This window comes from Asterias amurensis, chromosome 7, assembly GCF_032118995.1.
Source record: "Asterias amurensis chromosome 7, ASM3211899v1".
Taxonomy (NCBI): domain Eukaryota; kingdom Metazoa; phylum Echinodermata; class Asteroidea; order Forcipulatida; family Asteriidae; genus Asterias; species Asterias amurensis.
Window position 1 is genome coordinate 5040873 of NC_092654.1, and position 27270 is coordinate 5068142.

Consider the following 27270-nt stretch of genomic DNA (forward strand, 5'->3'; position numbering starts at 1 on the left):
CATTGTATTCTACTTTTTAATTATCTTTCTAACCATATGCATTTTGTAACAAACGGTTACAAACGCTTTTCAAAGACCAACTCTACCAATCCAAGGCAACGTGTTCCTTTAAGAATGTGTTAAGATAAATTTAGATAAACTATGAATCAAGCATGAGATTTGGCAAGCGAAACACCTTGATTAACTTGCCCCCCGCCCCCCATCCAAAACAATAATAATAATAATAGAAAGAAAGTGAGAGATGTAACTGCAAGAGGTAAACATACTTGTATGTACTGATAAATATTATTAATATAACCTCTTACATACAGTTGACATTAACAGGAACCATGTACAATATCTTAAGGTTGCAGCGGACCATTTCTGTACATTAACATTACATTTTATATTACAAGACATTACAAGTACATTACAGTATATATAACAGATTCAACTTGGTGACAAAGCGAAGTAGATTAGATCATAGTTTTCAAAATATTTAGCATATATACAAAGAACAAACTCAGTACTTGACTTAGTCACAAATGTACATGATTTGCTTCCACACTTAAAGAGTAAAGTCAGCATTTGTTTGTTTATTTGTTGTTGTTTTTGACTCGCTTCCCAAACTGACAATGAAGTTAGCAGTTAAAGACCTAAAACACTTCAGGTGTTTGCACATAACTGAATCTTTGGACAATCAACATGCACAATTTCCATGTATAAAATGGCTGAAAGTTGTGTGATACGATGGACGGCTGGCACCCTTATTCTTATTCACAACAATTTGTTTGTACAAGGTAACAATCTTATCAGTGAGTCTAGACATACTGACATGGTACAAATTGAGAAATCAACGAATTGTAATTTAGAAGGGTACCCCCCCCCCCAAAAAAAAAAAAAAAAAAAAACGTTCCAATTCTCCCTGTGTGATCACTTGAACTTTGAGTATCAATCCAAAGCTGCTTATAGATCAAGTTTTTACGAGAACATGGCAGAGGTCAAAGATGGAAGGTCACACTTGGGTCAACATGAATACAGGATATGTAGGGAATAGGATTAGTACTTACAATGTAAACAATGTTCTTTCTTAGGCCATTTTTTATCCAAGTAATGTGACGATACTTTTGACAATTTAGTTGAAATCATTAGAAAACAGATAGTACCAAACAAACTATCTTAAATGTATTCTTTCAAGATATCACTTCAAAATAGTTTCTTAATTATCATTAAAAACAAATTCCTGATGAAAGATAATAGCATCTTAAGTACAAAACAAACAACAAATTGCAAAATGCAGATCTTCTCTGCTCAATAGTGATAAATTGTAAGGAATCTTACGTTGGTCCCGTCATCAGTCAATTTCAGACTCATCGTGTTTATCTTCCTCTTCAGAATCGCTTGTGTACACAACCGCGCTCTAGAATAGGTTATAGGGAAGAAAAATAATACATCTTAAAATAGACATGGAAGACAAAACTAACAAAGCAACTCTAGGCCCCATTTCATGGCTTTGCATGAGGCTTACAAGTTCCAGCCACCATTCTCTGTGTTCATTTCATATCTATTTACTGGCTGTGCAAGGGAAGAATGCTTAGCACTGTACAAAAGCAAATTCTATGCTACTCTTTTTTTTATTTTTATGCAAGTTCGTTCCAAACTATAGGCAGCTACAAGAAGAAAATGATTCGACAGGAATTGATATTCCTCTTTAAACAGTCCAGATTGTAGGATGGGGGGAAACATCCACCAGGCAAGGAGTTCCAAAGAGATGCAGTACGTGGAATAAAGTTGTTGGAATGACTCCTTGTTCTATACATCTCAACAAATCAAGAGTGTATGGGTGAGAAGAAGCAGAAAGTATGGTTTCCGCTAAAAATCCAGTAGCCAAATATATGTAATACATACAGTTTTCTGCTAACCTGACCCAAATGAACAATGATTAAGTTGCAAACCATTGTCTTGTGAACTTGTAACTTTAGTAAGTGGATGGAGAGGAACCCAAACCCAATAGAAGTGTTTGTGACTTTGATGAGTACCATCATCCAAGTCACACACACGCAGTGAACCACTGGGTTCACTTTACAGATTCAACATTGTGGGGCAAATTAGAAAGCAATAGCTGAATACATTCTGGTACAAAGCAGTTTCATTTCAATATGTTTTTCAATGGGGGACTTTTGGGGACACTTTTCTGGCTAAAGATTCACCACATCCACTGTTCTTGTAACCTCTGCAAAAGCTCCAAGCTACATGTTACATGTATGGACAATTACCTGGTATGTCTGCTGAAAAAACAAAGGTCCCAAAGTTCCTTATTTAATTGGTTCTTTCATAAGCCAACAATTGCCTTGAAACTTACATGTGAACATGACTGGTGGCACTACGACATCCCATGTCACTTGAATACTTCACAGTTCATTTTAACATTCACGACAACAACAATTATTTTGTAAGGGATGCTGGGACTGAAGTCAAACTTAACAAAACTTAAAAATATGCTTTATTTCCAGAAAAGTCAAGAGATACTTTTTATTTGGAGGGGGGGGGGGGGTGTTGGGAAAGTCCTTTTCTGGAGGCATAGACCAGCATTTTCCACACTGTTGGGTATTGTTGTGGATGAAATAGTCAATTATATCTTTGTGCAGCCCTCGATTTCACCAAAATCTTCCTACCTTAGGAGTAATCTTAAGACTTATGACGAGTTAGGGACATTGAACCCATCCTAAGTTAGTACAGGTTACTCGTCCTAACTCGACTCGTGTTACGTGAAATCGGCTTAAGTAAATGCCCCCCCCCCCCCCTCCATGCTCATAATTGCATTAGTTCTCTTTGAATAACACAAATTGAAATTCAATTAGAATCCACGTAGAGGTGCCCTTTACCATGGCATCTTCTTGCCCTTATTATAAGAAAAGACAATTTTTGGTTTGAACTTTAAAACGGAAAATGTTCCTTCAGTTTTTTGGGTTTTTTTGACCCCGCTTTAGAGAAAAGAAAAGAAAAAGAAATATACAAACAAAAATACATGCTAACTACTTTTAACTTTTGAAATTAATTCTAAGTCAACTGATTTATTTAAAAACATTTCCATGGTCAACAGTGCCATAAACCAAATTGAGAACAATTGTTCACATTATTTTAAAAAATATAAATATTGACAATTCATAACTGGTTTGCCCTCTCATCCTTGTTTTTCCCCCAGATTTGTTAATTTCACTTTTCTTAGTTGAAAATGTTTAACATGCTGTCAAATTTTAAACATGCTTAATTGAAAACAATGTTTCCCCACTGTTTCATTCATGTTAACAATTGAAAAAAATCATTTTGTTTTCACAAATTATATACTTGATACAGTTTTATATCAATAAAAGTAGGTAAATAAATAAAATGTTTTTGATCAAATTAAAAAGGGTCCACTAATGACATTTTGGCAAAAAAAGAAGATTTTTAAGATGTGTAGAACAACTAATTCTTCATAAAACGAAATAAATAAAAGTAAGAACACTTTTCAGGCCAATACAGCAATTTGAACACTTCATCTTAGCAACTTGTCCCACGACTATCAAGATGTAGGACAGATAAAATCTAGTACTTCATCAAGATCCCCCAACCCGACTGCCTGAAATACAGCCTTATAATATTCAAAAATATTTTTGACACCATGTGTATATTTCAAAGGAAAAATTTAAGATACAGATGTTCTACAAATAGATAGTCAAGATAAAAATTCATAAATACATGCATTTATTCAAAATTACTTGCTCAGTAGCCTGCAACTTTATAAGTTTATAAGTAAAATAAGTTAAACAATAATGCACATTGTGTGTCAAGGTTTTATCATTGAACATCATGATGTACAATTGCATTACAAATTATCAGAACTTCCTGATTTCAAATTTTTGCTTATATTAAATCCTGTCCATAGAGGACAATGTACAGTTTTTGAAAATTAAAACCTTTCATCAATTTCTGTTGTAATGTCAACTATTTGCTATGAAACCTTAAGACCATGGGGAACCAACATCTATCGTGACAATAACGTTTTGTTGTTATAGTATGATGATGGGAACTGCATAAAATTGAACTCTTTATCTTCAAGCTGTGCTTGCTGAAATGTTGGTTTTTCCAGAATGTTGGATAAAACACTGTATTCTGAAGAGAGTAAACGCAAGAACCAAGTAGATTAAGATTTGTTGATAATTATCGGGTCTTACCCATCCTCCTTGGCTGTCCAACCAGGCAGCAAAGCGGTCCCCGATGTAGCGCAAGCTGTTCTCCTTGATGTCTGTCGCCCTCGACCCATAGTGCTGCGCAATCTTCATCGCAAGCTTAGTGAACTTGAAGACCAAGGCCAGCTGCTCCATGCCATTGTCCTGGCCAATCAGGGACTGCATGGTGTCCCGAAAGACGGTGTAGGTGTGGTCTCGAACCACCGACAGAAGGGACTGCGGCGAAAAGGGGTGGATTTGTTGGTTGTGGCGCTATATTGTTTTAAAACATTATGTGGAGGAGTGAGGTGCAGGTAAATGAATATAATGGGATTGGGATGCCATTGGAAGGAGATGGTTTGATATTTAAGAAAATAATGCACAAATAAAGAAAACAACAACAAATTCATGAAAAGAAAAGGAGGTGCCAGGATTAGGTGGTCGTGGTTAATATTCGAATAAATAAATAATAAAAAATAATTATAAAAAAGTAGTTTTAAAATTAAAAATATAAAAAATAAGCAATAGAACATAGAGAGGATTGAAAAGAGTGGAAGGATGAAGTAAAATAATAATTACACATTTTTATGGGATTATGTGAAGATTTGCAAATTATAACAAAACAAATTAAGGAGAAAGAAAATACCGCAGGTGGTTATAAAGGGGATAGAAATGGAGAGAAAAATGGGAAAGAGTCATGTTAATATGTATCATGTTGATCAAGCACAGGAATGGTGGGTCAAAGGGGTCAGTTATAGAATGTTCTGCAGAGCAATTAAGTGCAAAATGTTTGATGTTTGTTGGCCATGGTTGAGGTTTGCCCACGCAGTAACATTTTCCTGAAACAGACTAGGTATTTCATGTCTGTTTGCACAAAAAGCTACAATGTGCTTTCCAGGGTATTTATGGCAGGCAAGATATGAAGTTTTATATTATGCATTGTTATTTCAACATAAATCTGTTATTTCAGCATACATCTAAAGTCGTTGTGAGAAATATTATTACAATACAAACAAATAACAGCTGAACAAATTCTGAATTCTGCCGTGTTCAAAGGTTGATAAAAAGCACACTCCAGAGTTTTCCAGAAAGTGTAAATCTGTCCTTTTCTAATGAGCTGTGTGCATTATGATAATGTACCAGCTCTTAACCTCTTGAACATGAGGCCTTTTTAACAAACAAACACGAATCCCCCAAACAAAAATAACTTAAACAAATATGAATAGTTTCTGCTTGGCAACAAGCCTTCGAAGCTGCCTGGTTGTCTTCAAAGACATGTCAGATAGTTAGAAAACAGAATTCTGAAGGGTCTGTCAGACATGTTGGAAGTTTGTTGTTTTATATTCCGGTCATAAACACACACTCTTGCAATTCCCTTTATGAGATCTCTGACAGTGGTGCTCATCTGAATAACTCTTAGCCTGGTCATAACCAGACAACAGAGGGCAACATTGTCAGATGCACAATAAGCATGGATGAATTATTTCACCAGTGCCCCTAATACATGTATGCAAATAATTTGCAGCAAAAATTTGCTTTCTCTGAAAGTTTTTCACAAGAAGGGGAGGAAGAATTTAAACATTTGGGGAAATGAGGTCCTTCCAACATAGAATGACCAACCAGTACTTGTGTCAATTTAATTTAAAATTGGAAGAAAAAAGAAAAAAAGTTAATGAAATCCAACACAAGAAGATTCAACTCTAGTATAGAAATGGTTAAATTATTAACAAACCCAAGATTGCGAACTAAACCATGTAAACTATTAAACCACCAGTCGATTGCATGAATCTATGCGCAACCTGTGTAAGTCCACTCAAGGTTTATGGTGTAATTGCGTAAAGTTTCATGAAATCGGTTGCTGTAGTAAAATGATTCGTTTCTTAACCCTTCAAAGACCATTCAGTTCTGAACAATCATCACCACAAGCCCAGACATGACTAATATTGTTGACATTTTGACACATTTGTTTTCTGAAAAAATAAACATGAAACAAAAATTTTGTTTTGTTTTAGAAACATAACATGGAAATATTGAAAATGTCAATTGAGGTCATGACCGGGTCATGAGTGGAAATGAGATCTTGCAGCGATCTTTGCAGCATTTTGATACAAGCCGTTTTTGGCCACTATAGTTTCTAAAGGGTTAAAGGCAGTGGTAACGAGTAATGGGGAGAGGTTGATAGTATAAAACATTGTGAGAAACGGCTCCCTCTGAAAAGACGTAGTTTTCGAGAAAGAAGTAATTTTCCACGAATTTGATTTCGAGACCTCAAGTTTAGAATTTGAGGTCTCGAAATCAAGCATCTGAAAGCACACAACTTCGTGTGACAAGGGTGTTTTTTCTTTCATTATTATCTCGCAACTTCGACGACCGATTGAGCTCAAATTTCCACAGGTTGGTTATTTTATGGATAATGTTGAGATACACCGAGTGAGAAGACTGGTCTTTGACAATTACCAATAGTGTCCACTGTCTTTAACTAATTCATTTAAATCTACTTCAATGGGCGACTTCGGAGGACACTATAGGTGGCAGCATACTTGACGGGTGAATCCGATATTCTCAGAAACGTTCAGAGCCTCATAACCATTTTAACATTGCCAGGTATTGACCCGATTCACTTGTCATCATAATGAAAATAATCTTGGTTGCACCATTCAGGGAGTCTACATGTACATGTCCCTGTGTTTTTTTTATACATGATACTCTAATGTGCAAATTTCACATGTTGACATGTTGACTCCAAAATGGTGAGCATGGAACATGTGTGACACATGTGATATGGGTGCAAAGGGTGACTATGAAGGGAACATTTTCATCCAGCAATTTTGCACAGCAATCATTTACATGAAACATGTTTTGTGCACACTGAATGCTAAAACGATGATTTATGAGCACCAACTGAAACATTTTGTGTATCAATTTCATTCTTTGATAATGTATGTCGGCTGACATCTGGTGTTTGAATGTCACCCATAGATCAATGAAGGGATCAGATTCCAGGGATCAGTTAATATAAATAAAGATGGCACGTTGAAGCCAACCTTGTACACCCTTCTCACAGGGCAGCCATCTTATATGTCACCCACTCAAAATCAATTTCAAACAGAGGCTGCAAGTGTGAAACAGTCTGACCCCCTTTAGTTCATTGTATACATCCATGATTGCTAATATGCTAATGCACATAGGAAACTAGACACGGAATATGATGAAAGGCCCATTATAATATCACATTAAAGGCACTGGACACCTTTGTTAATTGTCAAGACTGGTATTCTCACTTGGTGTATCCAAACATAGTCTGTATGCATAAAATAACAAACATGTGAAAATTTGGGCTCAATTAGTCATCGAAGTTTCAAGCGAATAATGGTACAAAAAAACCTTGTCGCACAAGTGGTGTGCTTATGGATGCTTGAACTCAAGACCTCAGCTGAGGTCTCGAATTCAATTCAAATATTTTAGTGAGAAATTATTTCTAAAAAACTACGTTACTTCAGAGGGAGCCATTTCTCACAATGTTTATTACTATCAAAAGCTCTCTATTGCTCGTAACCAAGTAAACAATTATTTTGAGTGACTACCAATAGTTTCCAGTGTCTTTAACTGTCTGTGTTCCACTCTGCTGTTTTGACTACTATATGAAAGCTGTATGCTAAATTCTAATGAGCAGTAAATGTTAAGCACAAGTTAGTCATCAATCAGGCGTCCCTACTTCAAACTCTACCCTACCAAACTGTACCCTGTAATTGCCATCTGAGTGCTTTCCAAAGAGCAAGGGTTCAACAGGAGCACTATAGCTTTTTCCAATTTCTGACGTCATTAAAAACCTTCCTTATTAAATGTTAAAATTCTTGAACTGCCATTTAAAATCAGCATAAATCCAATTTTTGGGAACTGTACACAATAAGCTCACATTCACTCCCCCCCCCCAAAAAAAAAGAGAGGGTTCTTCCATATTGAAAGCTAGGAAACTGTATAGACACACACTTTGCAAAAAAAAATTCCAATTGTTGTAAAATGGTTTACAAGTAATCCCTTGCTTTTTCCCCAGTATTTTGCTATGTCTTGGCAGATTTCACAAAGTGCTCCGATTCATCTTAATACATGTAGACTTGCATATTCTGAGGTCATATTTTGCTTTGCATAGATTTTTTGATCTACATGTATCATCAGGGCCCTATTTCATTTAGCCTGCAAGGTAAGCACACAAAACTTGATAAGCACAGAGAAATCATGCTTAGCAAAAACAGGTTACCAGCAAAAATGCCTCAATTGTTGCAACTGGTATCCTACTGAGTTTTAGCTTCATGAAGAAATGTTCTCAGCTCAACAAACATTCATTTGTTCTCCCTTTAAAACTGCCTATTTATATTTGTATACTCAAAATATCGCAACTCAATTATACCTATCCTCACTACAGACCACAGTTTATCTGGTACATGGAAGAACTTTCAAGCTTTTTCAGGGGGAAGTCCCCCACCAAATCTGTGCCATTAAGTGTCAATGATCCCACTACCATTAATCTACAAATATTTGTGCATCATTAAATCCAGTCTTTAGTACTCCCAAAAAACATGAGTGAACAATATTAGTAGCTAAAATCACACTGAGAAATGGAAGCAGCGAGGTTTGACGAGGGACTCTCAAGGTCAAATTCAGTTTTGTGATTCACTCATTTTCCAATTAGCCTTTTTGAGATTTATGGTGGACATACACTATAGGAGTGCACTGTTTGGTTTGTGTAATATGCAAATAAAATTACCTAAACCTATTAGTTTCATAGTCATGATAAAATGGCTTACAGATAGAGTCCTTACAAGAGTTGAACAAATAATTATTACAAGTCTCTATCCTCAAGTTAAAATGGTTTAAAATGCTTTTTAAACATGGATCTGTACATTTGAGTCCCAAGTTTCCATGATATTCAATATAAAAAAACACACAAGTAATTTGACCTTTTAACTGGTGTACCTCTGTCTGAGGTGTTATAACCAATGTTTCTTATTTATCTCAAATAATGTCACGTTTCAATTTTGCTCTGAAAGAGCATAAATTAAAATTGTATTGATCTATTTTATTGTGAGGTAAGAGACTCATTGAATGTTTGATAGTAGGATTCTATCTACTGGCTGCATCATATTGACTGGAAGTTAAACATGAGCGCATCACAAACACTGATTTTGATCTTTGAGCTCGTCTTTTAGAAAGTTCAAAATGTCTGAACCATGAAAGCGTTGGGTGAGTGTAGACGCCAGAACTGCATGTGCTGGAATTAAATGTCAGATAGATTGAACATACCATTGAGACACTAATATTGGGTGATTGGGGTGAAGGTAACACAACACCTAGCATTTGTAGCTCTAAATCAATCAGGTCATTCTATCAACAAAAACACAAGGGGGTCAACAGAAAAATCAAATCAATTTAAATCAAAAAGGACTTGAAAGAAACAACATTTCTGCTTTCTAGGAGAGTTTAGAAATTAATTCAAATTCTCTATTTTTTTTATAAACATAAATAAATGTACCGAAAATTACAACCACTACAAGTAAATTCCCTGGTTGAATTTTTAGTTGAAAAACCTTTACTTTATGTGTTGTCACAGATCATTCATTGAAGCAATCAAAATAACCCCAAATTTACTTGTGGACAATTCAAGCACAATTACCACAATTATTTCAGATTGAAATATTTCTTTGGAAAATGGATACAGGCATAAACTTTATAATCAATTGTGGGTTGAAGCAACCTTTTTTTTTAAATGATTACCAAGCGAGCCTGTCTTTTACTCTTACTGTCTTAACTCTTGAAATCACTGCTTGGACTCTGACTCCTACTTAAACTCCGCCCCCGATTTAATACCCCATACCAAACGCTCTCATTTCCAAAATAACTCCTGGAGCAATAGATCCATCTAAGCCAGAGCTTGAGCTGAAGCCATAGTTAAAAAAAAAAAAAGGACTCGGCGCGAATCATACAAAATAAATACCTCAATATATATAGTTCCAATTTAGCATCAAACAGTGTACAGTCAGTTAGTTATGAAAAATAAAATTAAAAAATTGAACGGACAAATGTGCTTTATGCGTAACGTTATATGGCATGATGGTGTTTGATCCTTGAATGATTGGTCGTTGAACCACTTGGCTGCATAGAAAAGTTTGAAGACTTGAAGCAGCACAGGAAAGCCAAACCCCAAGTTGCCTGTAAAGACGGCACCTATAGGGACAATCTGTACACTTAATTCTGTACTCTCGCATAATGTAACTACAGAGGATGTCCAACTTGTTCAATTATTCACGACCATCGGTTGATTTATGCAATTGACGAGACAGGCCGGGGACGAATCAGAGGATCAAATGAAACCCTGAACAGCCCATGCTATAGATTACATTAAGACAAGTATTCACAGACACACATTCTCATTTCAGTCAGATTTAAAGGGAACTTACATCTTACATGTAAAGCTTTAAAGGGTCACTGATTTGTTTGAGGAACACATTATTATGATCCTCCATGATAAACAAAAAATAAACATTTTGGTGGTCGTAGTTTTGAAAGAAAACTACAGTCAAATATTTCCCTTTTTAGTGAATTGTTTACATGAAAAGTACATCAAATTTGACAAAGATCTTCATTCCCCCATTTTCTACATATTATACACATTACAATCAACCACTTTTGTGAAACAAAACTTTCAATTATTTTACAAAAGAATATTAATGCTTCATTCTGATTGTGGCAATCAAACTAAGCCAACAGTGATTTGTGAGGTCTCTAAAAACTATCTATTCTTTCCTTTTTCAAGTCACCAATCCAGTACTTTGTTTACAGATTTAGAAGAAGACTGTTCTTCTCAATCCAACAAAAAACACAGACTAGTCCCAAAACTATCTAACTTCTGAACACACTCTTGCCCCCATCCCCCCCCCCCAAAAAAAAAGTACATGTATGATGTAAAGACCAACATCAGCAAGAACTTACAAACATAAGTAAAGCTAGACCTGCACATTATAAGCTTAAAATCTTACCTACTTGGAATACAGTCATGAAAGTGACACACTGACTGAGCACCAACAAAGATACAAGTGCCATTGCAGGCATTTTTGAAGTATGGTTGAAAATGGGCATGGAAAAAGTAGATGATAGTGCACTGGTCGGAAATCTTTTCAAGAAGGCAGGCACAAGCTTTTCTTGATTTACATTGAGGTTATTTTGCATTAATGCTTAAAGACACTGGACGCTATTGGTAATTGTCAAAGACCAGTCTTCCCACTTGCTGTATCTCAACATTATATGCATAAAATATCAAACCTGTGAAAAATTGAGCTCAATTGGTCGTCAAGGTTGCGAGATAATAATGAAAGAAAAAACATCCTTGTCACACAGAGTTGTGTGCTTTCAGATGCTTGATTTCAAGACCTCAAGTTCTAAATCTGAGGTCTCGAAATGAAAATTCGTGGAAAATTACTTCTTTCTCGAAAACTACTCCACTTCAGAGGGGGCCGTTTCTCACAATGTTTTATACTACCAACCTAGCCCAATTACTCGTTACCAAGTAAGGTTTTGTGCTAATAATTATTTTGAGTAATTAGCAATAGTGTCCACTGCCTTTAACATTGAGGTTATTTTGCATTAATGCTTAGAGACTGAATTCTTTACGATCTACATCTGTATATTCTTACCATTCTGTAGCCATCCACATGGTCAGTTATCCTTCCACCTATGGCTTCATACAGTCTCTCCTCAGATTCTAACAAATCAAAACAAATGTTATTCAGCAACATTTATAAAACAGAGAGCATGTAAATAATTCCGTTTTAAAGTGTTTGGAAACTTTTAGTAACACAAAACACAATGTCCACAGATTTACACTAAACTTACGCCATTTAAAGATAATTGTGGTAGAAAGCTTACCTTAAAATACTACTAGCTGAGGTGCTGTAGTTTTTGAGAAATGAGTAAAACAATGTCACGCTTTCTTCCATCATTATTTTCAAACTGTAGTTTAATGTAAATCTGTGGACATTGTGTTTTGTGTCCTAGACCCTTTAATGGAAAAATGAAGAATGGGTCTAATATTGTCAGCCATATGACTGTGTGCTCCCATTCTTACAAAAACAATCGTAGAAACTGCCATGTAAAACCCTTAAGCTCTTAACAAGAATTTTAAATTGAGCAATCTAGAGCACAGCAGCAAAAACAATGTGCATCGTGTCAAATAGCATAATATTGTTCTTTTTCTAACTATTTTCTTAAAGCCTCTTTTAAAACTTTCAGAACTTTGTATTGCAGTTATTTGACAAAAACTGCAACTTCACAATATTGTTGTTCTGAGAAATTGAACAACATGTAGGTGTACATAAACAAATCCTGAGCAGTATATAAAACATGGCATCTAGACAGCAGCCTGGGCATGCTATACAAACCTTTATTTTGTTTACAAAAACTGACTACCATTTTGTATCACAAAATGTATAACTTGGTTGGCACAAATCTGCCCTTTAAAGCCATTATAAACTTTCGGTAAACAGTATTGTCCAAGTCCCACACTTCGTGTATCACAACTAATATATAAAATAACAAACCTGTGAGAATTTAGGTTCAATCGGTCATCGGAGTCGGGAGAAAATAACGGGAAAACCCATTCTTGTTTCCGCCTGTTTCGCCGTGTCATGACATGTGTTTAATATAAATCCGTAATTCTCGCTAACGAGAATTTATATTGTTTTAATGTTTTCTCAAAAAGTAAAGCATTTCATGGAACAATATTTCAAGAGAAGTCTTTCACCATTACCTTCTGTAAACCCTGTAAATTATTTGTAAATCTGTGATTTTTTTTTTTTTTCCCTGTACCGAAAGGGTATAATGGCTTTAAAAAAATATATTAAAACCAAATTTTTTTTATGAAGTACGGTATTTCTTTTTATTTTACATAGAAGTGATACAAGCTAAGAAACAACATTCTGTTTTTGGTGATAGATTGATTGAGAGACATTCACGGTTGTTGTAAGCATAACCAAAACTGTGGCAATAAATTGTAGAGCTTCTAACAATTTTCCTGATTTTTTTTCATGAGCCACTTTTGGGTTGCAAACTTTAGGTTGCAAACTGTTGGTTGAGAAGGAATATTAGTTTTGCTCGTTTTACAAAAACTTAGACTTGATAGGTTGCAGTAGGTCATTACCTGATCCTGTGGCGCCACCTCTTGTACTCATTTCAACAACCGCTGCTGATGCTGCCAATTCCTTGACCTTTTCACTCACAACAGGGCCACCAGGTTCCCCTCCATTGCCGCCTTCTTGGTAGTCTGTTACAAATCGGTCACCGATCTGTGCCAGGCGGTCGGCGATACGTTTGTAGAACTCTTCCCGCTCCCTCTTAGATGGTCTTTGTAATGTTGCATCCTCGTCCGTTTCTTGACCTGCCAGGGAATGGTTGTGAACGAAAACAACATCATTTTGTATACAAATTTTAAAATATCTTCCAAGATGTTCACCAGGGGAACATTTAACTCATTAACGCTGGTACCACAGCCTGCCACAAAGTACCATACATGTATCTTTCAGGTTAAGCATTGGGTCCACGGGTTTCTTCATTTTGTGTAGCTGGTATTATGTGGAAACCACATGGATTGTGTATTATGGACATAGTACACACAAGGCGATTGTGGCAAGAGCCAGTAGGTTAAGGCAGTATACCAAAAGTGATGAGATCAAATTATGGCAAATTCTTGAATCAGGGAATGTAAATTCATCCTACATGTTCTAAAATTAATGTCTTAAAATTTATAAGAAAAAACATTCACAGGTGCTCACTTTAATCTCAACAAAATGGAACCAAAGACCAACATGTTGCCTTGTGTAAAAGGGAAATAAGATCAGAATCCCACAGGGGAATCATTATATCCTTACCATATCTCAACTCATCTGAGATTTCTCCATCTTCATCTACGCCATCAGTCTCCAGGTCATTGTCGACATGCCTGGACGCAGTCGGCATGACTGGTTTCCTCGTATCTGTGTCTCGACGGACATGACCAGGAGTAATTCGATCAAGTTTGAAGACGTCTGATTTAAAGAGAGAAAAAGTTCATTCAGAACAATTGATTGGCACAATGGGAAAATAGCACAATTATTTGTGTGAAAAAAAAATCACTTTCATGTAGTATTCATATTTTAGTCTGAACCAGCTTTTCCATGTGTACAGTACGCCACACTGTACGTAGATCTTTGATTTTTTTATACACATTCAATTTTTGAGAAAACAGACATGTTTAGCTGTTGCAAACTGCATTCAAACCAAAAGGACCTACTTGTATGGTATAAATGCAAACAATGGTCAGTAGCCAGACATTTCAATCTTAGCAGAGTCTTCCGCGAAGGCTAAATAAAATTTTCTCTACCGCACTAAATTTTTATAAAAGAATGAAAAACAATTTGTTTGAAGAACAATTACCTATTACCACAATGGCCCGATTATCACAGACATGTGTTTGCAACTTTAAAAAAGCTTTTTGCAGATAAAGGAGCTTTTATCTCTCAAAACGCAATATTGGATGTGAGGGTACTTCATCTATGCAGCTCTGGATTGGGTTTACAAATTTAACAACCCTTTTGTTCAACCCCTGGCTCAAGAAACAGACAATCATAACAATGATTTTCCTTGAATCAAAAATAAAATAAAAATTGAGGCACCAAAGACAACAGCCATTGGCTTGTTCAGATATTCTATTTTTCATGGATTAGTTGGGAAATCCCAAGCACCTGCAACACTGCCACAAAGCCAGACCACTTCAAAAGTGCAGTCAACTGCCCAAGTACACAAAGTACATGTTAATTTATCAAGGTTATTTTTAGTGTACTTCATACAGTGTTGCTGATGAAACAATGGACATTTACTTTGGTGACACATGATAAAACCTGATACTTTACGAAATTGCCACCATGCCCCTGATCATTGCTTTAGTGCCCTTTGATTATAATCCAGTACATACGTTGCTAATTCATAGAGGTGTACCCTTTAATAAGGAAAAATCGCATAGCCCTAACCAAAACAATGCTCTACCAATGATTGTTATGGACAATGCTGAGTGCATTATGCAAATTTAGATTAGATTTGTTCTCTAGTTGAGACATTATGGTTACCATTTTTGGATAAAATGCCCGGGCACAAATTTGAGGTTTTGTTTGTGTATCTGTAAACTGGCGTCCTTTTAAATCACCATTAGTTTCTTCATTAAAAAAAAGTAAATGTTGTCTTGATTGTTCGGCGGTTAGTGGGAGGTTAACACTCTTACTATTTACTAACCATTCAATCCCTGTTTTGCCCTCTCATGTCGTTTTGACCTTGTGAGGTTGAGACTTCTGGGTCGTTGTTTACCTCCTCCTTTCCCTGAGCTTGAGGACCAATCAGAGGACAATCCCGACTCCTGTGAGCTAGACAGAACCGAGGATGGAGTCTGTGTTCCAGTAGACCCGAGCCCGATTGTCTCATTAGGTAGATGGGGGCTCTTTGCAAGGGGAGACTTCTTGGTATTGAGTTGGGAATCACTCCCTGTTGCGGTCGTTGCCTGACGAAGCCGAACACCATTGTGGATTTCACTGAGCAGCTTCTGTCTGTCAAACTCAGTCAATGATTTTGTGTGGTCGTAGTCACTCATCGACGAAGCCCAGTCAGCATTTGAGGCAGTATCCGAGGGGGTTGCACCAGCTAGGCTGTCGTCTGTAGGAGTTGACGCACTCTTGTGTGGTTTCCTTTTTGATAGGAAGCTCGGCCATCGCCTTGTTTTGGTTGACTCTTTAGAGTCTGAAGAACCAAGAGCATTGTTTGTGTCAGCATCGTTGCCTTTTAGAGAACTTTTACGCGAGTCCCGTTTGAAAGTCCTTTTGAGTCTATTAGCGAAACCAGTATGCTTCATCTCTTGGTGAACGATTGAGCGACTGGCTGAGGTTTCTTCAGGACCGACTGGGGCCTCTTTGTCCTTCTCTGAATGTTCGTTTTTCCTCTGCATGCTGGGGGAGCGCATAATCTGCTTTGCCTTATCCAGCAAGCTCTTCCGCCTCTTTGGTATATCTCTTTTCTTGTGGTCTTTCTTAACACCTTCTTTATCATGGTGGGCATAGCCGTTACCTGAAAATCTCAGCTTCTCACGGTCCTCTTCAGTAAGTGGTCCGACCTGCATCCGTAGTGTGGACGGTGCAGATCGGGACTTCTCTTTGTCCATCTCATGATCTGACGATGACAGTTCATCATCAGCTGAAGACTGTTCCCGTTTGATATCGTCAGGGAGGACTGAATGCTCCAATGCACGGCTAAAACTGCCCTTACTCCTCTGGAGTGTTGCCTCCTCGAAATCACCACTGTTACGACATTCGCTTGAGTCAGTGCTCAATGTGGAGCATATCGACACCGTATTATTGCGTGGTGCGCGATCTTTCTTCTTTCGTCTCTCCTGGGCGAAGAATTCCTTCTGTAGTATTGCGTCGTTCATGCTCATGCTCCTTCTTTTCAAGAACATGTCCATGACCTTCTCCGCCTCTCGCCTGACGATGGGGATGCTGCTCTCCTTGTTCATCATCAAGGGGGAGCATTTAGGACTTCTCCCCTTGGAGTTCTTACGTGCCTTTAGCGTCCCCGACCTGGAGGACGGGGGAGACGGGACAGGGACTTCATCATCCATGTAAGGAATCTCCATTGGGGACTCCATCTCATGAGCTGTGGAGTTCATTGTGACTGGTGGTGTGTGGTGGTTGGAATTTGATGTTTCCATGATGATGTATCAATCCATCTATAGACAATGTTCTGACTTCAGTTTGACTCCAGTTCACTTTAAATCAATCTGTAAGGAGGAAAAAGAACACAAATTAAAAATGGAGCAAAACTGAAAATAGTTATGAATTGAGCTCTTGGCTGACAGCTTTATACAAGTACATGTTTTAATGGTACTTTTCAAACCTGTCTGTATTGTACATAAATGTGTACCATAGCCTCCACATTTTCGTTGTACCTGCATGTTTTAATTTCTCTAGTAAACATTTCACATTTTGCCCACTGAACTGCAAAGATGTGTATTTAGTGTGTATTTGCTATGTCAATTCAAACAATTACATAGTGTTTTAAGTGTTTGCAAGTTATCTGAATAATTGACACAGGGAAGTTAATAACTGTGTACAGTACATTGCAGGAACTTTTTTTATAGCACTATGAAGTTTCTAACAGCGATTGACATTGATTGACAATGATTGACAGGTGTGATCTCTCGACATTTTGAAAAGTATGTTGTACTCTGCTCCTCATCAGAAGAAATTCAAAACATTACAACCACGCTTGCTCTTCACAGATCTAATACTTCTAAAACAATTAAAAACAAGTTTACTGGTAATAGTTTTGTCATCGATATCTCCAATCAGACATCAGATGCGCACATGAAACGTTGACAAAATTTACCAAAATACACTACATTCAATCATACCATAGAGTAAGAGGACTCATACACAATGTAAAACCTTACTATAATAATCCTGGTACAATTTGCTAACAGTTTTGGCAAGTAACAAACCATGGAGGTAAAATGCACAGGCCTACCGTACATTCTAAACCATGACTCTAAAAACAAACAAAAACACATCCACAATATGTTAACCATTAGTAATTCTTCCATGCCTAACCTACATGTAATACAAACTGTGCACGCACATAATTGTTAACACATTGGTACAAACATGAATGCGCTGTTGGCCTTCACTCACTGGTTCATGGAGCAATTATTCTTAATCCCACTGACGCACATAACTGTAGAATATGAAATCCTCACAGCCAAGGTTGAATACATCCTCTCTAAACAAAGGTTAATGTTTCGCTCTCCATCACTCTCCAATAATCAGTAAATTGTGTTTCACTGTATATTCAGATACAGATAGCTATGTAGATTACATGTAGTATGTCCAACAACTGAACATTCAACGATTCCTCCAAGGATCCTGTTTCAGCGGAATGGATTACCCCGTCCCTGATGCCACTGCACACTCTACATGAACAACTTGTACACAGTGCATGCACTCCAGGATCTTACGTCTTATCGAGAAAGAGGAAAAAAGACACTCCACAGGCCCCGCATCCTGAAGAGACAGGAGGAGAAGGGATGAGTCATCGTTGATGATCAGCTGGGGCAATCTCCTCTAGATAAGCCTTGACTAGTCGCTGACGTTCAGCCCGGCCCTCGCTCCCTTTCTCTCCCTCTCTGTGTGCTGTGTTTATGCATCACTGACATTTGAGAACTAAAAATAGTTTAGTCCTGTGCAGTGAGTGGATGTTGTTTGTGTGCAGAGAGAGGGGGAAGAGAGGGGCTGTGGTTTACCATCGTGCTTTTAGCAATTAACATCAGACATTCTTAAGGTTAATATTTGATAGAAAACTGGAATTCTCTGAAAATGGTTGATTTTGAGAGATAATAAATTATTCACATTAATAGTTGAACACTTCCACTGAAGTTATATGCAAACAAAATTTAAAGACAGAACTTATTCAGATTTGGTTTCACGCAAAGCGGTATTGTGTGAAATGTATCTGAGCATGAAGATTTATGAGAAGATCAAACTAAAGAATGATTCATGTAGGGTTACATGTTCAACATGTATAGAACAGAGATGGTAATGAGTTCTACCGTAAGAAATTAGTGTAGTACAAATGCTACGACACACAAGCAATCCAAAAACAAAGACTTCGTTTGTTTCTATTTCAAAAATTACATCCATGGCAAAAACATCCAGATGCAATGGTAAAACACAGCCCCAGCTATTTAAAAAAAAAATTATAAATTATATAATATAAACAAAAATAGGCCTACACAGATGCAAAGTATTCCATTTTGCTGTCAGATGTAATATTTATTCCATTTTGCTGTCAGATGTAATATTTATTTTAAAACGAAGGAGTGAGAGTCAAAAGGTGCTGAAAAAGGGGGTCTGAAAGTAGGACCCAAATTTAGGGAGGACCTTGAAATGATGCCATGTCAATTTTTGGAAAACTCCACGAGTTGTAGATTTTAAAGAGCTCCCATGTTAAATCCATTAGGAAAGAAGACTAGATTACAGAGCTTGAATTCTTTACATCTCAAGAATAGACAGATATACATGTATGTAACTGTTTGTTTTTTAACAGAGTCAGACATAATACAAATTATGACCAAGGTCTGAAATTTCCCATCCCTGACAATGAAATTGTAGTACATGTAGTAGCAAACATTACGTCAAGTTGTTTGGAACAAATTCAGGTTTGTAGATGACATGCCCTTTGAAAATGTAACTATTTGATCATCCTTTGTTGTCATTGTTCATTTCCTCCTATTAGCACAATGCAGGAACACATCAAGGTGAAATGGACAATAAGCTTTTGGAGTGTTTTATTGCCAATGGGTAATAACAATAGCTTGGTGTATGTTGTCAGTGCCAGAAGGACTTCGTAGTAAAACCATGTATCTATTCTACAGACACGCAGTTTAAAACGCTGAATCACATCCAAAAGATATGGGATGATGCGGTGACTCTCATAATGGATGGTTCACACTTGTGGAGGTTCAATGACCTAACTGTCCATTGAATTACCAAGTAATGCTTTGCAATAGATAGGTCTACACAATGGAATACATGTACTCCACAAAAAGTACAATAGGCATGTACAGTTCATTGTGTTTTAGATAACCTATTGTTACAGTACAGTAGGGCCTACATGTACTGCAACTGACAAAAATGTGTATAAAATGTCTTGACACTATTTCTAAGAACCATGCAGGGCTGACACTTCAAAGAGGCAATTACCAGCCACAATGCCCCTGGTCATCATTGCCTTGGTGCCCCTGAAAATGTTACAACACAATTTTCCCCGTTGATAAGTGTCTTTTAAGTTAAATTACCATAGGCCTACATGTAATTCCCCTTTATATGAGAATTATGTATCAAGTCAGGCCAGGCTATTTGGATACTATGTTCAAGCACACAGCAGGTCTGCTACACGCATTTCATCTTAGATGGGAACACGCTATTTTTCATTTTGCAAAGGGCATTTCCATTAAGAAATCCTTAATGCATGCCCTTTTGGCAAGGTGTCTCATCCCCAACTAAAGCCCTGGTAACACACACAATCAATGTTGTTTCAAGGGTGGCGGGAAAAAACACGTTTAAAGTGAGGGGAAAAAATTACAAAATGTTAATTTTTTTCACAAAAGTCCCCCTACCAACCTGTATACGGTAGGTCTACATTTTCTGGGGTTCTGAGAAATCATGAATTATGCAAACCCTCATCAGGGGACTATTAATTGTCTTCATGGGATGACAGCTAGTCTCTGTTAATGTAATTATAAACCAGACCTGTGTATGCTTGTGTTGAATGTCATAACAAAGTGATCCATGGCTCAGGTAAACCATGGGTAAACCATGGAGGTATTTCTACCTCCTTTGGTAAACAATACTTGCAGCCAGTTCACATTCATATCAATAAAAGGGTGTGGAAGAAAAATCTCCAGACAAAGAACAACAAAAGGGAAAAGAAAAAGGTGTGAAAAATATTAAGGAAAGTAATTGTGCACAAAAAAAGAAAAGAAAAAAAATACTGTTAATTTCAATCTGGTATAAGAACAAGTACATTATAAGCATGGAGGAATAATAGTAAATGGAAAGTTTCAATCTACTTGCTCAACAAGTCAATTTATCATCTTGGTAGTACCGGTTCTCCTGAGAAATAATTCCATCTGAACTTAAGGGTAACAAAATACTAAGGAAATGGGAAGGACATTTGTAGCTTGAAAACCTCACAAATCACCAACCCCTGGATAATGCTAGCACTGTAGCAGCCATCATGGCTATAAAAATACATCATTTAGGAGGCCTACATCTAGGGCCTACATGTACTTCCTCCATCCACTGAAAGTGACATTCCAGTGAGGACTAAGAGGGACAACACACTTAGGTTTGAGATGCCAACACAATAGAAAACAATGGAGTCCACATTTCTACGAGTTTAACGAAGAAGGGCCCGTCCACAATTAAAGGGGTCAATGTGTTTACAAATACAGCCCACTCTGATGAGAAATTCAGTCTCAACCATCCAAGTCATATTACTGTACACACATCATCGATACCACATGCTACCTTGGACTTCTGAAGATCTTATCAACATGATGTCTACCGACAACATGACCTTCCACAGCCTCAGTAGACAGAGAAAAAAAGAGTGGGAGTCCCAAAAAACTGACCGCCTACATGTTTGTGATTGACAGGTTGGTATTTCTACCTCAATGGTTAATTGGTGTTCATTGAATGATGAATTATTAAATTCTTCCTAATTTAGTTTTATCACACTAGCCTAAGTGTAATACAGAGAAATGTAGCGCTTCTGCATCCTATATCCAATGTAGAGGACAAGTTGGAAATGGGATGTAGACTTTCAAGAAAATTAATATTTAAGCAAACTTGATTGCCATATGCATGGACCAATCAGAATCGAGGATTAAATTTTGATCAAAAATATTAATCCCTCTTTTTTATTATCCGTACCATTTTTACAAACATGTACCAGCAACATTTCATTTCATTTCCGACAGGACATAATTTATAATGCAACAAAGAACCAATATTTAATATAACCTTTTATAGACTGGTTTAAAGTTCAAGTGATGAGTCACTGGAGAACTACATTTCAACCAATGGTCTAGGAAGACCATGCATGGGCGAGCCCCTGCAAGTTGTTTGGATGTTTTAACTCTTTGTTTTCCTCATGTTTAAATGATTCCTTACAAACCCAGCTCAATGCAGGTGCAGATATTGTGATTCATAACTGGAGAATTTTAGAGCGTTGTGGTTGGGAGAAACACCAGCCTCATTTGCACACAATGCACTGGTCCTGACTTGGTGTCAACATCCCCTGCCAATAATTTACATAACAACAGATGGTTACCCTGGTTGGTTGGGTATGGCTGATTTGTTAATTGATTCGGTTTATGTGTACACCATGGGTCTGGAAATTAAGAAGCTTTAGGGATTATAAGTTGTCACATCTACATGTACCCTAATGCTTGCCAAAGGCTATAAACACCAATGATGTCATTCTATTTAATTGACTTTAGTATTACATTACCAGTGAACAAAACATGTGTTTAGTATGGTACGGCTCAAGGGGATACAGTGTAGTTGCTGGGAATAATTTGATTGGAAGATTGGTTTCATGTTTCATTGCAACAAAATAGATGAAGTGATTCCCTTGGATTTTGAAGATCACTGATTCCCTTATCAGGTTGCTCCAAACCCACAAGCTTGCAAATCGGAACAATGTACACCAATTGCGGCTGATACCCTCTCCCACCAAAAATAAATGACCAATAATAACAAATTAAAAAATAAAATAAAAGTAAATTGAAAATTAAAAGTAAATAAATAAATAAATAATTTAATTAATCACTAAATAAATAACAAATTAAATGCTTTCATTGTTCCGTTTGTTTGTTTGTTTGTTTGTTTGTTTGTTTGTTTGTTTGTTTGTTTTTCTTACTTCAGATCAAACTTGCCAGAAGATATACACTGAGTACAACATAATTCCAAGCATTCTGAGGCCAAACTTTAAAAAATTGGGTTCTCAATGCCCCAGTTTTGAAAAACATGTGGAGAACACTGACAATGCTATTTAATACATGTAGGCCTGCATTTTCCTAGTGTTTTTATGGACGGGATTTTTGCTGTTTCAGGCCTTGAATTACACACAGGCCACGAAGGCCATGGCCTCATTGCCCCTGGTCTTGGCCTTGGTGCCCCTTCAAAAGTTTCCCATAGACTTTCAGATTTTACAATGGAAGTGCCCTTTGCATAAAGAAAATGGGGGTCAAAATTTTGACCCCCATAAATGGCCGACGTGTTAGTCGACGAGGTAAAAGGAAAACCACGCAATTTCGAGGCATGTTTGTGTGGATCATTGTATTCTACTTTTACAACATCTTTCTACCCATATGCATTTTATAAAAAACGGTTACAAACGTTTTTCAAAGACCAACTCGACCGATCCAAGGCAACGTGTTCCTTTAATCATTTCTCCAAGACGAGTTCAGCCCACAAGTAATGGACACGCTCACTGATTTACTTAAGTGGCATTTTTATGAAATGTTAGGAACATAAAAAATGAGAGAGATTGTTTTAGTCAAAAACAAAAATCTACTTACAAAAGTTCACAATGTTTGTCACTCCTTGATAATTCTGTTAAAAACACCACTGCCAACAGTTGCTCAATGTCCAACTTCTGCTACTGAAATAAACTTTTCACTCACCAACATGCCCAGGCACTAAACAGTACTTTACTTATCTAAAATAGACCACCTAAATATTGGAAGCTTGCCCATGGGGAATTACAATCAGTTCTAATTTAAGGGTTTACACAAATATGGGGGATTTCCCTTTTACTTGAAAAAGCGGACCTGAAATGAAGATCTGCAGTCCACGTCAGTGGGCTTACAAAGGCACACATTTCCAACCCAGATTATCATGACATCATCAGTGATTCATGCTCATTAGCCCATGCACACTGTGTACAAACATGTCCAACAGCTCTGTGCAACTTATTGCACACATCACATCACTGGCCCATGTATGCATTCTCTGCCAACAGCATTCATCCCAAAATAGGACTATGGCGAGGACGGAGTTGTGAATTTGAAAGACTTGTTGTAACAAAAAGAACTGATGCATCGATCCACAACACGCTTTTTAGGGGGGCCAACTTGAAAAAAGGGACAATTTACAGCAGAAATATGTTCACATAATAGTTACTTGACAAACCATTTCACACATTCCACTCACGGGAAAAATATGTATCCGGGTTATTCACACATGATAAGCAATTATTATTCACAAGTGAGACGTTTGAAAACAGTTTGAATTGTGCTTGACAGAATAAACAGAATAGGGCCACATGTAAACCAAACACATTATAACCATAACATTGAGTCATAACAGGGACAACAAGTTCCGCTTCTAAAGTAAATCCATCTGCAGTGTCATATTTGTCAACATCTATTTCTTGAAATTTTAAACGAAAAGATGTATTGTTTAATGATTGATAATGATATTGTCATCACTGTTTTCATAATGTAGAAAATAAAAAGAAACTTGAAATTTGAACATAATATTTTTTTTGCAGCATGCTACTATTACTGTTTAAATCCTCATTAGGAATATAATCATGTATAATTTTGGCTACACACAGTAGGCTACTGTGTACAATATAATATAATACATAATTTTACAAAAGCTGTTGACAAATTTGTTGTGATACTATTACTTGGGTTTACCATTTCACCCTTAGAGCAAGGTTCACATTTAAGCATGGATACCTATTACTTTCAGAGTCCAGTGCAAAGAAAATACAACTCAGGTGAGATTCCATGAACTAAATAACTATTATTAATCTTTATAAAGTGGCTGCATTACAAGTACATATTGACCATGCTACACCTGTACATGACATACCGTATACACACATTATGTAATTCAACACATTACATGTAGGTTAATGACCTAGCCTCTATGGTGATGCAAAACCTAGCTCACTAATTTATTGCACCAGCCATGATTGATTTACAAGGCATGATATAACCAATTGGGGGGGGGGGGGCTGCTAAAGCAACAGGCAGATTACCTTTGATGAAGCAACAGACAGATTACCTTTGATACTGTTCATTTAATTAGTGTGTACAGTAACTGCTCACAGTTAACATTGTAACTGTTCACAGTTAACATGATGGTGTAGGCCCACCAGTGTAAAAAGAGGAGCATCCAAAATTACGGTCCTAATGTTTAGCCTAGATACATGAATAATGACAGTAAATAAGGACGGCTAAAAACTGTGATCATGCATTCGAGCAACTTTTGTGCATTTACTCCATCAGTCATTTTGGTTAGTAAACAGTTTGTGGAGTAGATATTTCTTCTTTTGAACATAAGTTTGTTAGAGACCACAGATCCTACACTACTGGGTTATCTACATTGTGTATTCTAGACCCTACTTCAACGGATCACATATTTTAATGCCATGACTACTTTACTGCTTTGAAGAAAATGTGAAGGCTCAAGGAGAAGATATTGAGAAAATCCTGAAATAATATAGTAAATAAAAGAGACATTTATATAGCGCTCTTACACAAGGTACCACAGCGCTTTACAAGAAACTAAACAATTACCAAATTAATAAATAATGGCACTGATAATGGGAAAACGGCCAAAGCAATTAGTCATCGGGAAAGTTTTGAGATGTTTCTTGAAAACTGCAAGTGACTCCGCGGAACAGATTTGATGAGGGAGAAAATCCTGATAAATCACATTACACTGTTGTTAGCCCATCAGTATAAATCATAAATGGAGGAACAAATTCACAGGGCGGCAATTCTTACAGTATGCTGTGATGCCTTTAGTGTCACATCAGAGCGTCTTTAAGTTTCCCTCCACACAATGATTTCACAACAACCTTGTAAAACATCCATTAGTTTTTTTGTAAGTCCGGAGATCCGACAAAATGTAGTGACAAGATTTTACAAGGGCCGCTGGACAGTACAAAAATTGTTTTATTTTCACACGCTTTTCTAAGAATCCTTGGCCTAACAACCAGATTAATTAATAAATAATAAACAAATAAAATAAATGGCATACTGCCAGGCCTGAGAACATACACTGCAATGTAAATTAAACAGTATATCTGGATTCCATAACTGCACTGTGAGTCTTTTCCTGCACTTAGAAATGTATCACTAATACTAACCGCACTAACACAACAGAGTCTAACAACTTGAGGCAAGCTTCAGCGTGAGTGGAATGCAATCAAATTGCTCAACATAAAAGTGTCTACATCAAACCTCAATAATAAGGCTAACCTTTAACATTGCTTTAATTAAATTTTCTTCTTTTTAAATTGCCAGATGGACTTACCCAGAATCAGACAAAATACACCCAGTAAACATATTCCTGCCGCTCTCTATTTTAACCATGTGGACTGAGAATAAATCACATAGAGTAATGTTGCTGGCAAACCACCCGTCCAGTGATCAAGTGTCAGATTGGCCTGCAGTCAAATTAAGCATGCCAGAGTACATGGGGATTTTCTGAGTGAATTCTAAGTAGCTTTCATGTAGTCAAATGCCAGGGCGATGTTGGCCTACTTGCATGGGTTGGGTATCAGCCTACAGGGCAGGCATAGACTGTACTGTCTCCGTGTGTGTGCACAATATGGGCTGGCCGCACTGTCATGACTGTGTGCTTTCAGCCCATTATGTCACCACCGAGTGCAATCATTTACATGGTGATGGCACAAACACGCATGGCCTCTACGGAACACAAATCGTACACTTATTGTTCACAATAGGCCTATGTACTGTACATGCTGTCTGAACAAATACGTGAATGCTAAAAAAATAGTTAATTACAGGCTAAAAATATGCAATGTTGTATTGTCAACTTATTCAGTGGAATTTCAGGTAACCACGCATAAACCTGTTAGCACTGGCAATCTAATGACAGGAGGGCTTGAAATTAACACTGGCCATGGAGACAAACTGCAGACGAGTAATTTCACTGCGGGCCAGTGATCGACCAACAAGTTTGGTGGTTTTATGTTTTTCAAATGTTTACTTTTAGTCTAATAATAACTAACCTTCATTTTTCTCTGAGTATCAAAGGATATCAAGGCCTACCCATTGTCAAATGAGATCAATCTTTGAGTAAATTGTAAACCTGTCTATAAAGTTGTTTTAATCATTTTGATTCTGGGTTTTCCAAACAACAAAATTATTCAGGATAAAAAAATTTCGAACTATAAATCATGTTGTCCCCAAATTCAAACCCTGGATAATAGATAAACAAATTTGGGGTAAAAAGTTGGCAGGCTGATGAACAATACTGAACCTCATCATACATGTACATGTACATAGCTCTTTTGTAGAACACACGGTATTAAATTTAGCTTCAAAGTCTGAAACATTCCACTTCCTTTTCTTTGTACAAGTATGGTTTTTGAAAAAGATACTCACATTTGTGTTTCTCCTTGCTGT

The 27270-nt window shown here is 37.0% G+C and overlaps 1 protein-coding gene across 4 annotated transcripts in view; it reads right to left on the reverse strand.

Moving 5' to 3' along the window:
* Positions 1 to 53: 53 nt before the first annotated feature.
* Positions 54 to 27270, reverse strand: part of LOC139939540 (uncharacterized) — a 40879-nt gene continuing 13662 nt past the window's right edge. For 2 of the 4 annotated variants that reach the window (XM_071935538.1, XM_071935539.1), the window contains exons 2-8: positions 15504 to 17034; positions 14108 to 14263; positions 13381 to 13617; positions 11879 to 11946; positions 9492 to 9572; positions 4197 to 4427; positions 54 to 1399 (exon numbers count right to left, since the gene is read on the reverse strand). In XM_071935538.1, coding sequence (XP_071791639.1) covers positions 1334 to 1399; positions 4197 to 4427; positions 9492 to 9572; positions 11879 to 11946; positions 13381 to 13617; positions 14108 to 14263; positions 15504 to 16965 — 2301 coding nt within the window. In that variant the 5' untranslated portion in view covers positions 16966 to 17034 and the 3' untranslated portion in view covers positions 54 to 1333. Of the gene's footprint in view, positions 1400 to 4196; positions 4428 to 9491; positions 9573 to 11878; positions 11947 to 13380; positions 13618 to 14107; positions 14264 to 15503; positions 17035 to 23397; positions 23460 to 27270 lie in introns of those variants that run through there. The other 2 variants (XM_071935540.1, XM_071935541.1) reach the window with 2 other exon arrangements.